The 15,105-nt window shown below is 39.0% G+C and overlaps 1 protein-coding gene and 1 pseudogene across 1 annotated transcript in view; both read left to right on the forward strand.

The window, feature by feature from the left end:
- The window catches only part of Gadl1 (glutamate decarboxylase like 1), a 170,054-nt gene that overhangs the window by 25,032 nt on the left and 129,917 nt on the right, over positions 1-15,105 (forward strand). The window contains exons 2-3 of the mRNA XM_033756998.1: positions 9,589-9,764; positions 13,882-14,008. Coding sequence (XP_033612889.1) covers positions 9,589-9,764; positions 13,882-14,008 — 303 coding nt within the window. The remainder of the gene's footprint in view (positions 1-9,588; positions 9,765-13,881; positions 14,009-15,105) is intronic.
- Positions 4,992-5,080, forward strand: LOC117283638 (annotated as a pseudogene).

Consider the following 15,105-nt stretch of genomic DNA (forward strand, 5'->3'; position numbering starts at 1 on the left):
AAAAAATAATAAAAGAAGTCTGAGTTATTCAGGAGCTGGTATAAAAAGGGAGATGAGGGACACTATGGTGGAGCAAAAGACTGAGTTGGAGAGAGAGGACAGAAAAAAGAAAGAAATTTTAGGGTGGAATGAGGAAAAAAGAGAAAAGAGAGGGAAAGAAAAAATTTGAACGTCCTCTTTCAGGCTATCTGTGATCTCATATTATACCACATGCACAGTCATATGTGGAACCCAATCCCCTGGTTTTAGCTAGCCAATGGCTGTTCCTCACGACTGAGACTGAACACAATCTACAAGGCCTAACTTTAGTTTGCTTACCCTCAGGGTTGAACTCCACTCAGTTCTATTACAGGTTTCCCCTGCCCTTTCTTTAAAGATGTTCAAAGTTGGGAGCTCAGAAAATTACCCTTCATGGGAACCTATGCCTCTGCAGAGTTGGTCTAAGGACTGGCCCCATCAGGAGTTTTGAGAACGGGGGCGGGTGTCGTGTGGGTGTTTCAAGGGCGCCTGCGCGGCTACCTTCCTTCCTGGTCTGTTGTCGCGCAGGCTGGGAGCTCGCGCGCACGCTGCCGGGTGATTGCAGGCAGGCAGGCAGACAGGCAGCTGAGGAAACCCCCTCCGGGGTCTTTGGGGCCTTCCTGGTCTGTTGTCGCGCAGTCCGGGAGCTCCCGCGCACGCCGCCGGGTGATCGCAGGCAGGCAGGCAGACAGGCAGCTGAAGAAACCCCCTCCGGGGTCTTTCGGCACAACTCCAATTCTTGATTGCTCATCTGAACACTACACCAGCATCCACTTCATCTTGCTAAAAACACTCTTCTTATCCAATCAGAAGCTCTAAGTGGCTTCCTATTGCCTGCTCAGCAACATGTCAACTCCTCAGTGCCTTTTGAAGTGTCAGCAAGATCGGTCTCCATGCCTGCTTCTCCACATTGGCAGACCTTGCTCCTTGAACAACAGAAAAGTTCTTGATCTTTCTGGATGCATACATGTATACACATACATACACACACACCTTTCTCCCTTAGTTATGTTGCTTTTTGTCATAACCTTTGTTTCTACTCTGCTATTACCAATTCTTAGAAATCAGTAAAAAATACGGATCTACATACATCTCACCTCGCTAACTTGCTTTTTTCCAGCATTCCCCGTCAACATAGGGTTTCTCCAGTCACTTCATCATCCAGACTCCAATCTTAATATTTATCTTAGAGTCTTTGGTTTTCTGCACCCCTACATTTAATTCTCCAGCAAGCTTTAACACTAAAACGTCTCCCAAATTGCATGACTTTGCTCCCTCTTCGCTGCTACCTTCCAGACCAAAGTCACCATTAAGAAATTACTTGAACCTATGCGATGGCCTTTAACCACTCTCCCCACTTTCATATCTTCTGGCAGTGCATTCTCCAACTGGCACCCAGTGTAATCTTCCATAAATGTAAACCAGATCATGTTCCTCCTCTAAATCCTTAAGTCATTTCCTGTTGTTTCTACTGGAAAACATAACCGTATCTGATCTGCTCCCCATCAGTCTTTCAAAATCTGTTCTTATTCTTTTCCCTTCACCTTGTCCTAGCACTTGGGACATGCTGATCTTTTTCTGTCTCTTAAAAGAGGCCAATTTATTGATTATTATTTTCTCTTCCTTTCTTGTGGACCATTCTCTTTCCATATATTTTCACATATAGCTCCTTTCCTTGTATGTCTTAATTAAAACACTTTAGTCACAAATACTTTTTCCTAACCATATCTAAAGTAGCTCCTTGTCCTTATTTTATCAAGTTACATAATTTCCTTTAAAGCATTTAGCACAGTTTACAACATATTAATAATTCATCTGCTACCTGTATCTCACATCCACCTCAGCTAAATTTGTAAATTTGTCTTGTAGATTACTTAGCATGAATACATCGCACAGTGTTCAGTACTTAACACATTGAACTAGTATTTGCTGAGTAGATGAATATAGAACCATCTCAAATGCTGTCTCACCTAGAAGAATTTTTTGCTTCTCACATTCAGAAGCAAAACACTTCTGTGGAATTTGTGTGCATTTTGTCTAACTTCAGCTATTATAATTTGTACTTTTTGGATTGGTTTCTAAATATTCATAAATGTGTCTAATTTTTCTTGTTAGATTTTTGAGGACATTGTCTGGGCTTTGGGACCTGTCTCTGTCTCCCTACTTGTGTCCCTGGCCCCCATGGATATCTTCCACTCTCTGTGTATCATTCATATGTAAGTTTCTTACATTGTCTGCCCCAAGGTCTTTCACATATTAGGGATATTTCATGGCAGTATAAAACTGAAAAGTATTTATTTACTGTGGATTTTAGCTAAGTTGAAAATTTAACTCTAAAATGAGATTAAAGAAATGATTTAAGCATTCTCTTTCTTTTCTTTCCTTTTGTTTTTCTCTTACGTTTGGGTATCCATCTCCAGCTGACTAAAGTTGCGTGCACACTTTTGTCATGTACTTCTTTGACTTCTTCAGTTGATTATGAAAACTGTTCAAGCTGTAAGCCGCCTCTCTGATTCACAGGGCTAGATTCAGAGTCTGAGTCACTGATTTGCTGCCATTACACAATCTTCAGAGCTTCTATACCAACCGCCCTGTGTTATTATTATTTTTTAATATTTATTTCCCATGGTCTTCTCCCTTACAGATTGTCCATCATTATCCTCTTACTGGCATATTGTTTCTTGGACAACAACGACTTAAAACTTGTGTGACATTTAAAAGGGCTATATACTGTCTCTGAGGCTGACTGTACCAAGTACATCTGTGAAAGTAGACATCCAGTCTTTTGAGTTCAGGAAAGGATCTTTACTTGAAAACTTCAGCACGGAAGGATGTATCTTCAATTTTTTTTAAATCTCCATTTTCCTTTGCCCTGAGTTCCTAAATATTCTCCTTCTAGATTCTTAGCAGCTTGAGATTCTTTATGGTTTAATTCTGCATTTCCAGGAGCGAAGCTAGGTGCTTGGCAGATAGTGGGTTCTTATTAATTTATTAATTAACACTACCCCAACTCTTTTTCCAGACTTTGCTTCTCAGCCTTTCTTAGGCTGGCCTCTTGGGCTCTCTGAATCCTGATGCTTAGGTCTTCCATGGTTCCCAACATCTTTGTATGAATTCTCTGAAGAGTTCCTTGACCTCCTAATCTGGTGCTTGGATTCATTTAGGAATCATTGTTTTTTCTTTTATGTCATTTGGAAGCAAATATTTTTTGATTGCTAATTTGCTTTTAACAATTAGTCTTGGGTTGGATACTTTGCTCATAATGGCAAGTTTTCTGACAAAAGTCTAAGGCTGTTAATTACAACTTTTACTTGTGCCAACAGCATAATGTGAGTGCCAGAAAAGTGTACCATTTATTGAATTTTTCACTGTTCTTGGTACTTTCCTCAGCACTTTTCATGCATTACTACATTTTCAACCCTTCCATGACTCAAGGAAGTAGGCCTGGCTATTTCCCCATTTTTCAGATAAGAATATGGATCCCATGAAAGGCAAATAGCATACGTAAGATCATAGCAGTGCAGTTAGAACTTGAACCAAGTTTTTCCTAGTTTCAAAGCTCAAGCTTTGGAGTCCACTGGGGTGCTAAAATGAGCCTTGTTAACAGAATCACGAGAACCAGAAATTGGGAAATATGTTCCCACTATATGTAGATTTGGAGAAGCTGTTGGAGTTTTATGCTATTTCTCATTTTTTTATACAAGCAAACTGGCTCAGACTAAGGATTATGCACTGTCAGAAAATATTAAAAAAGACTACAGCAGTTTTCATTGACAAAAAAATTCAGATGAGAATTGGTAGAAATTTCACATATTTGGGTGGGGTCCTATCGAAGGGAAATTTTTGTTGTTTGTTTGGTTTTGTTTTGTTTTTGGTACTGGGGATCGAACTCAGGTCCTTGTGTTTGTGAGGCAGGTGGTGGAACTAAATCCCTGGCCCAAGATTTGTTTTGTTTACTCATTTACTATAAAATCCTGTAGAAATGACGTGAATCCATTTTTGAAGTCAATGTCAGAAGGTCTGTGATCATTCTAGTTGTCTGTTCATGGAGATGCTATTTTAAGAAACTATGAAGTCTTAAAATTATGATTTGTTTCTACAGATATTAAAAAAAGACAGATCTTCTAATTCAGAAGTGTTCCCTGCCACCTCAACCTGAACTAAAACCCTAAGCTTTAACCCCAAATATGTGTTAGACACCAACACCATGCTTTGAATATTACTTTCTCAGGTCACTTGAAAGCATTGGTGGCACTTCTCCACCAACACTGGAGATTTTTCTGTGCTCTGAAGCTCTCAATTACTGAGGCCAGCACATGAGTCTAATTCATCTTACTCCCTAATGTTGATTCCCTAATGCTGCCTTGCAAATCATACATATCCATAGAACAGAATTGCGTTTCTCCTGCACAGAACTACAGTATATTACTCACCCCAAATTCACTGCTAACCGGTTCTGTGACATTGGGCAAGCCAGTTAAACCAAATTTAATCCTCTGTGTCCTAGTTTGCTCATCTGTAAAACCAAGTAACTAACTGGACTTCCTAAAATTAGCTAAAACATAAAAAGCACTATAAAGAATCTTGTATTGCAGTAATTGTTCAGTGCCTCACTCCCCAGTGAGACTTTGGGATACTCAGGGAAACGGACCAATTCATGTCTTTGCCCCCCATTTGTCTGATGTGTGGCATATAGTACGTGATTCTTGTGTGTTTATTGAAATGAACATATAATCACTATGGGATGGCAGAGAGGCCAAACAACTGAAGATGTGAGACTTTTAGAAGGACCTTAGAGGTCACCCAGAATAATGATTTCTACTGCTGCATATTAGTATATTTCAGTACTGTTAGTGTAAGTTTGAATATTTGTTATAGTTTCATATTCTGTCTCTTACCCAGGAAGAGAGTGTCTTTTTTTGGGTAGGAACTTGGGAATCTGAATGTTTATTCATTTCGGTGGGAGATTTTTAATTGCATCTTGGCCTTTTGGCTAAGATCAAGTGTAGTATCTGTGGGAAATTTTTGGTGACTAGTATAGTATTTTCCTCAGACATTCCATTTTATAGATGGAGAAGCTGACACACAGAATGCCATATTATCCCAGAATCAGAGAGTTTAGAAGTGACAAAGTAAGGTTAGAGCTCAGTTCTATTAAAGTCTAGGCCTCTGGGTTATAAAGAGGAATTTTGGATTGTATGCAAAGGTTAGATAACATGATTCCCAAGTTAACTAGACAGTTAGTCTTCAGAGAGTTGTTCTGAGACAGCTAATGAACTCTTTTTTTTTTCCCCCCTGGGATGTCCAGACAAAGGTCATATGGATCTTTTCCTTGTAGGAATTTTAAATGTGGAACAAGAAAGAAAACCTATACACAGATAAATACTGGAGAACATGGCAAGTGACAAAGTCAGATCTGTGGACAGCTTCCCATGCAGTATAAAATAAACTGCTTGGCCGCCATCTTGTTTTCTGAATTATGGGGAAATTTCACTCTTACCGGGGTGACCTGTGTCGTTATGGTTGTTCATGTCCTGCTCTCCCACAGAGGAGAACTAAATAGACACTTGGTCCAGAGTTTATTGTATAGGTCATTTGATCACTTTTAGAAGACCTCACTTTCTATTATCATTATTAACATCAGTTGCAAATTTTCCTTATCCAGTAACACATTTAATTATTATTGCCAATGCTCATTGAAATAGCTAATATTAACTAATATTTATTGAATACCCACTCTGTGCTAGGTACTGTTTTATGGATTTATTTGTATTAATTTGTTTAATTCTTTGTCAAAGGAAAAAGACACTTTTAAAATCTTTAACAGTATTTCAAGCTGGATTTATTATTTGTCAAGTAAGGGAGAGAGAGCTATGACTCTTTTTGAACAGAGCAAAGGTCATTCATCATTCTTGAATAGAGTTTTGGGAGACACGGAGTTGAGGAATTGGGGGATGTGCAGAAGTGAGAGTGCTTAGGAATGACGTGACTGGCTCTCAGACGGAAGTGGGATTGCTGGGGTTAGCCTTGTTGGTGGACTAACTTTCAGGGGTCAAATGACTGGCCAAGGGAAAAGGAGAGGATGCAAAGAGTAGTGCAGAGAGAAGTTTAGGAGAGAAAGGAACCTTCCTTGCATGGTTTCCTTTAGTAATCCAGTGTCCACAACCTCGAGTGTGTCTGCTGACTCTGTTCCCAGGTTCTGCTTCTGTGCCCGTTGGCTCTTTTCTAGCCCATCGGCTGTGTTTTGCATTTACTCCATCACTTGCAGAAGCTACTTCCTGCTTGGATTAGGTGTGGTCTTCTCCTCATGGGGGCAAGGGGATCAGGCATTTGTTTGTTGAGATAAGGAGCCATGAATGGTTGGAGCAGGAGAGTCATCATGTGATCTGACCTAGCTCATCAAGGGACTATTGGAGCTCCTGTGCTAAGAACAGCCCATGTGGTGCTGGGTGGAGGCTGAGGTTAGTTGGAAGGCTACTGCAGTGGTCAAGCATTGGTGGTTTGGACTAAGGCAGAAGGGGGATAAGGGTGATGAAAAGGATTCCAATTGTGTACATATACTTCATGGAAGATTCCTCCAGTGAAAGGCTACACTAATACCAGTATAAACTCTTGCAGTTTTAATAAACTTCCTGGTCATGTATCCCCAGAAGACTGCAGTATAGCCTTTTAATGTCTGTAGAGCGTGTCTCCACCTGGGCCAGTGCAGGCAGAAGCAGAGGCTTGTTGTGACAGCTGGCAATAGAATATAATGGAACTATTCAGCAAAAGGGCATAATCCAAACCCCAATTTCTATAGGTTTTTAAATAGTTTTTTCTCCTAGATAACTGTGTGAACTATAGAGATTTACTTAATTGATTGAGATGGAGATAGCAATGATTTAAATTTCACTGGTATTCTGAGTATAAGTGGGTGTTTGACATTTTAAATTTTATCTTGAGAGAGAGAGACAAAGACAGAAAAATGACAAGGATGTGTTTCTGTGTTTGAGACAGAGCGAGGGAGAGAGAGGCTCTTGAAAGGCTAAAAGCTGCTGTTACTCCCAGGTCAATAAAAGCCTGAACTCCTACTAATGAGGTTTAAAATCCCTAACTTTTTCTGTGTACTTAATAATAGCACTGCCTACTGACATAATCAGGGTTCCCAGAATAATTGCCCTCTTTCTCAATTTATTTTTAAGACCTAAAAATCTTTTTCTTTTTTGAAGGGAAAGTACCTTCAGATGCAGAGCATTTCCATGTAAATGCTCAATTCTAGGGCTTCAACTTTTGGTCCTAAACCATGTTAAGTGGAGTCTTTCAAGTGGAGGATAAATGAAAGTGAAGGGTGAAGCTGAAATCCGTCCCTGGTGCTCTGAAATGTTCCTCCTTAGTGAGAAGATACAAGATTGATCCTTTTCTGAAGACTCCATCTTTCCTAAATTGGAATCTCCCTATGATGTTTTTATCTGGTACCTTTGTAGACATCATTTTTGTTTGTCAATAATAGAACTAAAGAGTTTATAAACTGTAGAATTTTATCAGAACATTTAACTATGAGGAGAAAATGATCAGAAGCATAAATGCTAATACTATGAGACCCCACCAGTAAGAATAGAAATATTTGAAATATATATTTAGAAAGTTTTAAAAATAAACCATCGATATGTTTAGGTGAACTTAAAATATAGGGCAGGGCTGGGGATTTGGCTCAGTGGTTCCACTGCCTGCCTCGCAAGCGCAAAAGCCTGAATTCGATCCCCAGTACCAAAGAAAAGGGTGCTTTGAGAGGTCAGAGCTATAAAATACTTTATAAATTGTTTCAGTAAATTTCTGTAATTAAATGAACTTGTACATTATAAGGAGAGAGATTGATAAGAGAAAGAGAATGTGATCTGATCCAATCAAGGCAAATACCGGTCAAACGTCTGGAGTACGTTTCCAGAGTTATTTTTGTGGAGGGTTATTTTGGGTAAGCAGTAACCTTTCTTCTCAGATACAGATTTCCCTGTTAAGTTTTTAGCCTTTAGTCACTGACAGTTGTGCTGTCCCGAGAATGGTTCCTCCTCCTGCCTGTATTTAAACTGCACAGTGAAGTTTAAAGGCACTGAAGACAAATTTGCACAAGCTGTCGTACACTCACTTTCCTGTTGTCCTGTCTGCAGGGAACAGCTGTTAGATTCAGGTGAGGCACTTTCAGGGATGAGTCGGTGTCTCTAATATGAAATGTGATTTAGAAATTGTCTTAAAATGTAAAGTTAAGATTAGTGACATGTTACTATTGTTCCTACGTCTTTCAGGGTGATTTATTAAAAGGGAAATTAGAGTTAAATTTAGCAATTACAAGACAGTATCTGTACATGAAACAGACATGGGCTTGTGTTCACAAGAATCAGACTTATGTTTGAAAGGTGTTTTCAAGAGTGAATAAAATTGGCTGCATTTACATTTCCTGGGCTCCTCCTGACTCCCTGATGCTAAACAAGATGTTACAGGAAAGGAAAATGGAACTTTCTTCCTGTGCAGACTTCGTAATTTAGTTCACAGAGAAAATGACCAAGAACTACATATACCTAAAGGAAGACAGTTCTTACCTTTGGAGAAACCCATTTACACGGGCTGTTCCTTCAAGAAGGAAGCCGCTATCTCTCTGCCTTTGAAGATTTCAGTATTTATTTTCCTGAAGGTGACTAACACAATCTCTCTCTGTTCCTTCTATGATTCAGACACATCAAATACAGGATGGAGCTTTATAAAGTTCAATTTGGTATTCCAATCCCGAAATGCTCTTTTGGTTCCTTGAGGAAAACAATTTGTATATGACCAGGTGCCGTTTTCTTTACCTCTGTACAGAGCTTCCTTTTTGGGCTTGGAAATGCTAACTGAGTTTACACAAGGAAATGAAGGCAGAGGCTTGCGACCTCAGTTACATAATTTATCTATTCAATGTACCCGTTTCTGAAAGTTAGAACAAACATTATATGCTTTCTATTTTAAGGGAAAATTTATAGCATAGAGGCAGTGTTAGTTCCAGGTGAAATTTGAAGGGCTCTTTCCACTCCTTTTCTCCAAAGATCCAAATGTGATGGGGGAGAATACACCTAAGGAAGGATCTGTTGACAATCACTTGTGCATTTGTAGGATGTGCCAGTTAATATTATACTCTTTTTAAGGGTAGTTGTTTTGTAAACCATTTTTCTGATTATGGAAGGCATCATTTTTTTCAACTTACTAGTCAGGATGGGAAATGCTTATATATAGTGATCCCTTCCTGATTAGACCCAAAATTGTATGGAAGCCCTGGTTATGCACTCTGTGTGCTAACTCAGCTCATACAGGTGGGCATGTATAAAAAAGGCAGACTTACTTATCCCATAAATTGTGACTTTATGAAATTTCCTGAACTCCGTCAGGCCACTGTGTACCATAAAAAATTGTCAGCTCCAATATCCTAGATTGTGGCTTCATGTATGAAAAGAAGGTATGCCCATTTTGAGCTGGAATAATGATACATGTGATTTTTTTTGTTTACATTCATTGTATGAGCTGGTTAGATGATTTCTCAAATATATTTTGTTCCTATTTTTCTAGGAGCTTTTGATCAGCAAGAGATGGCTCTTCCAAGCAAGAAGAGTGCTATTCTGGTGGATGGGGTTGTACTGAATGGTCCAACCACAGATAGAAGAGCAGGAGAAAAATTTGTAGAAGAAGCCTCTAGGCTAATAATGGAAGAAGTGATTTTGAAAGCTACAGATGTTAATGAGAAGGTAAAGATGAAAACCTATAAGAAATTCCAGAAGTCTGAAAGGTATATTTTCCCCCTGATCTATATGGCTGTATGTAAGGAAAATGAGAAGTATAAACTTTAATTTCCTTTATACTTTTATCTCGGGATATGCAGATACCAGAGATTGGGTCGTTTCTCTCCCTGACCCCCACTCAGTGTCTGTGTTTATGAAGGGTCAGTCATCACTTTTTAGGAGATTGGCTGAGACCCCTGGCCCCAGCAAGGCTAGGAAGCACAGGGATGAAGCTCCCTGCCTTTGGTAATAATTTAGATTATAAACAGTTTGCTTTCCATTCTCTTGTGCATATTCTTTATTGCTCTGTGCAAAACCCCAAGAAACAGGTGTTATTTACTATTATTTTAGAGATGAGGTAGATAGTGAGGGATGAAGTGGCCAAACATTTTGCTCAAGATACCACACTAGTAAGTATCATAGCTGGGGCTAAAATCTAGGCAGTCTGGCATCTGAATTTGCACTAAAATTCTCTTCCATATGTCTCTTTAAGAATGACTAAATTATGTTTTATTTCATTAATGACTTTTCATGTTGGAATTGAATGACCAACAAATGAATGTCTGGGAGAGATTTCTCCCCAACTATGTTAGTGGGAAATAAATATAATTTTAAAACATTTTTGAATGTACTGTTATTAATTCTGAATTTTTGGTCACATGCATTTGAGAAAACTAATATAGATTGACATTATCTGTGAACTTGGAATAGTTATGTTCGAGGTAATCTCATTAAATGGCATTTCTTATCCATGCAGATTATGTATTTGTAATTGCCTATTTTCTGGTCATGCATTTATGAAATACTTTGGAGCTGGTTTGCTCTGGAGCACACTGCTCCTCTGGCAAGTTATTTCTTAAATTGGCCTTTATTCTGTCATTAAATATTAACTGAGTGTTAGCTACTGGTAAGGCATTATATTCAGCCCTGGAGGATATAAAGAAACACAAGATAAAGGTCCAGCTTTGAGTAGAATTTATAATCTAATTGAAAGGGTAAGTTTTCAATGGCAATGAGACCAGAAGATTCCAGTGAGAATGTAATAAATTCTAGGGATTTGGGGAGGGCTTTTGGGATTTTACAGAAGAGTGTGCACTTTGAGCTTTAATGTATAGTGTAAAGGTTAAGATTTTGGTGGGCAGAGAAATCAGGTGGGACGCTCATTTCTAGGGATGTTAAAGAAAGTAGAAAGGTAAATAATGGAAAGACTATTTTAAAAGAGCAAGATTTATTTAACATAGCAAAGGGTTGTTTCTTTCTGAAAAGAGAGCTCACACAGGGCTGTGGGGACCTAAGAAGAGAAGGAAGACTGGAGTCTTTTACCAATTAAGCAGCCTCACGCTGATCCTAGTGTGGTAGATGTGCAGGCAGGCTATCTATCCATTTAAGTTGCAGTGCAGATCTTTGGGGTTGGGAGGGTGATGAAGTTTTTATACCACTAACTTGGCCTACTTTGTCTGAGGTCCAACATAACACCATTACAAAGTAACGTGCAGATGCATTCCTACACTCAGTGAGATCATTACTTCTAGTGCCCTCTCCAATAGATATATTTTCTCAACCACATTTTTTAAAAAATTGAGTTATAATTCCTATTCAATGAACGCACCCCATCCGCTCAGTTCTGTGAGCTGAAGGACGGAGACAAATCTTATAAGTAACTATTGCCACAATCAAGAGAGACAGCAGTTTCATCTCCCCCAGATTTCCTTGTGCCACTTCCCCGGCCATTCTCTCCCCCATCCACCCTTTTGTCTCCTAGAAACCACTGCTCTGTTTTCTAGCCCTGTAGATTTTGTCTTTTCCAGAATGTCATGTGGATAGAATGAAACACATACAGCCTTTGGAACCTATGGTTTTCCCTTATTAAAATCCACTTGAGATTCCTTCATGGTGTTGAGTGTATCTAGAGTCCTATTTGTAAGTTGTCTCAAGCACTTTTGCTTTACCTCTGCCTGTTACTGTTACATCCCCGGAATTTCATTCCTCTCACACAACTCAATATTTCCTCCTGCCCCCGCAACTTCCCACCTCCCAGCCTTCCCACTCCCTAGCTATTCCTTGGTATGTCTCCTCCCCTCCAAGACCAAACTTTACAAAACTGTCTATTTCCTCCCTCTACTTCTTCACCTCCCACATTCTCTCTTTGCCACAATCTGGCCTCCGCCCGCACCTCTCTGTCAAACTGCTTTTGCTAGGAACACCTCCTTGTTGATGCATCCCATGAACACATTTCAGTCTTTATCTACTTTGGCTTCTCATCAGTGTTTGGTGTAGTGACCATCTCCTTAAAACATCCTTTGTTCTTGGTTTTGGTGGCACTGAACTTCTCCTAGGATTTCTGCTCTGCTCTGGCCTCTCTTCCACCTGCCAGCCAAGCTCCTAGGCCCATGGATACTGCCTAGGGTTGTCCTGTGCCTTCCCCTCCTTCCTGTAGGCTCTCTCTGAGGTATGTCATCCATCCACTGTTATATCATAGTGTAGCAGAAACTCTGCTTCTGGGTTTTTATATAAGCCTCAAAAGACTGCTACAATGGGTTTAGATGTTCTGAGGGTGTCTTAGACTAAATGTGCTTAAAATTCATTATCTCTACCCTGCTTTCAACAAGAGCCATCTCCTGCTATGTCACCTCCTCCTGGTTCCTCCTGTAGCAGTCAAACCCTATAACCTGGAGAGAAATCCAAAGATCATCCTTGGCTCATTCCTCTTTCTCACCTTCAAAATCCAATCGATTCTGCATTTTAAATACATCTAGAAACTGTATACTTCAATTCTACAGTGTCTCCCCTCACCCAGACAATCACTCTCTTGCCTGATTTATTATAGTTATATCTCCTATTTCTAACTGTACTTGGAGCTTCTACAAAGCTATTGTCTAAACTACAAATATGACCATTTCATTCCCTATCTAAACATTTCAATGACTTTCTTAGATCCCAATCAAACTCAGTAACATGATCCATAAAGCCTTTATCTCTTCACGTACTCCTCTTTTATTCAGTAGATCTTTCTTGAGAACGTATTCAATAGTGGGCTTTGTGTTTGCTACTTGGGATCCGTGAATACAGAACAAAATCTCTAATCTCACAAAGATTATATAGAACAGAGTAAATAAATGAACAATAAAATATCTTGGAACATGGTAAATGCTATAGAATAAAAAAGAGAAAGATTGGAGAGGTTGATAGAGAGTGGATAGTGGACAGATAGCAATTTTAAGTAAGGGAGTTAGGATGGCTGTCATTGAGAAAGTGACATATTTGAGCATAGTTTTCGGGAAAGAAATGAAGTAGTTAGCTGTGAGCATATTTGGGGAAGAAGCATTCTAGGGAGAGAGCCCTGTCATGCAAAGTCCCTAAGGTAGGAACACTCCTCATGGATTCAGGGAAGAAGAAGGCGAGTCAGCCAGGAGGCAGATAGTGCTAGATGAGACTAGCGAGGAAACAACAGCTAGGAGGAATGGGACATTGTGGTTCACTTTATGCCCTTCATCTTTTCCTTTGAAGGAAGTGGAGAGCCATAGGATGTATTCAAGCAGAAAAATGGCCATGGCTTAGGGATAAGAAAATCACTCTGGCTCCAAAGTTGATAAACTATGTGAAGAAAGGGTGCAAACTTAGGAAGTTATTTTAGTATACAGCTTTACTTTATTGCTTTGCCTTTCCTCAAAATCTCAGTTCTAGCCACATGAAATGCATTTCATTTTTCAGATGTATCATAGGCTCCCTTGATTTTTCAGCCTTTTTACTTCTGTTACTTCCATCTAGAACTTCCCTGGTATTATCTTCTCCCCTGATCTGTGCTTAATTTACTCTATTTTTATTTAGTGCTGCAACTTGCCTATCTATCGTTTTGTCCCGGAAATCTTTGACCATGCAGATGTAGGATGGGCCCTTCACTTTGTCTCTACAACACGTGCATTGCTCTCATGGCTCGTGTCGTGCTGCAGCAGGGTTGCATGGTTAGCTCTCGGTGTGTCCCACTTCTCTGGGAGCTTCCTAAGATGCAGTCCAAGCTCCACACTGCTCAGTCCCAGGCTCTGGTGGGGGCTCCATTAATTGCAGGTTGTTGCTGAATCTCCAGGTGTGTGAATGGCAGTCTCCTGAACAGCTGAAGCAACTTCTTGACTTGGAGATGAGAGACACGGGAGAGTCCCACGACAGGTTGTTGCAGCTCTGCCGAGATGTCATACGCTTCAGTGTCAAAACTAGTGAGAACTTCAGTTTACTTCCTTTCTGTGTACCTCTGACAAGTTCTTGCATTTTTAAAGTATTTATTTACCTCCTAATGAATCTTTGTATGATAATGTTTAAGGAACGAGAAACCTGGATTTAAAAAAAATAGTGTTTCTGATGTTTTTACCATGGTTCGTTTAATACAGATTTGTTGTCAAGGACAAAGATAAATTAATAGGAAAACTATTGGTGCAATGTAAATATTATCTATTCCTTGCCAATTTCAATCTTCCATTTATAACCAAGACCAAATATTATCACTGCAAATGGTATTTTAATTATATGAATATGCTAAGAGATTTTAAATCTTTATGGACCAGAATGTGCAAAAAAAAAAAAAAAAATCCAAGGAAGTGTCTTTAATATAAATAGGAATATTTTTATTTAGAGGACAGAGATAAACTCTTGACACTTGGTAATTACCAAATTATTTGACCAAATATTGCAGAATCAAACAATAAAAATTTTCTTGTAAATGTAAGAAAAACAAATACATAGTAAGTGTTGCTGCACTGTTTCACACTAATGCCATGGTCTCTTTGATCTTTTGTGAATGTAGTGTGACGTGGTCTCAGTCTTATACTGAAGTAATTTTAACTTGACTATTAATTCTATATATCCAGTGAACAGGTTGCAAAGGTGGGAGAGTAACTTTCCAAAATAAGTATTTCTCAGTCTGATGTGAAGGTAATGTAGTACTTAAAACCATGCAGACATTATACTTTGTGAATTCTGACATTGGACTAAATTTAGTGGAAAGAAGATAATAAAATCCTGGCTAAAAATAAATAAAAATATATTCCCTTGGGAAAGTCTGGTGCATGTATCAAAAACACAGTTAGCATTTCAAAAGCAGAGATACATATCTTATTAGTATAGTGCATGTCAGAAGTGTAGAATGACATTTAACAGTAGATTTTTCAGTTTACTGGATATTTTCCATAATGTTACCATGGAAATCAATCATAAATTAATATGCACTAAAAAAATCTTATTAAAATTACTTGTAGCAATGTCTGGTTTCCTTTGCCAGATCCAAGGACATTTTGCATGTTTTAATTGAAAAGACATT

The sequence above is a fragment of the Fukomys damarensis genome, unplaced genomic scaffold (genome assembly GCF_012274545.1).
Source record: "Fukomys damarensis isolate Sample0158 unplaced genomic scaffold, DMR_v1.0_HiC HiC_scaffold_28, whole genome shotgun sequence".
In the NCBI taxonomy this organism is placed as follows: Eukaryota; Metazoa; Chordata; class Mammalia; order Rodentia; family Bathyergidae; genus Fukomys; species Fukomys damarensis.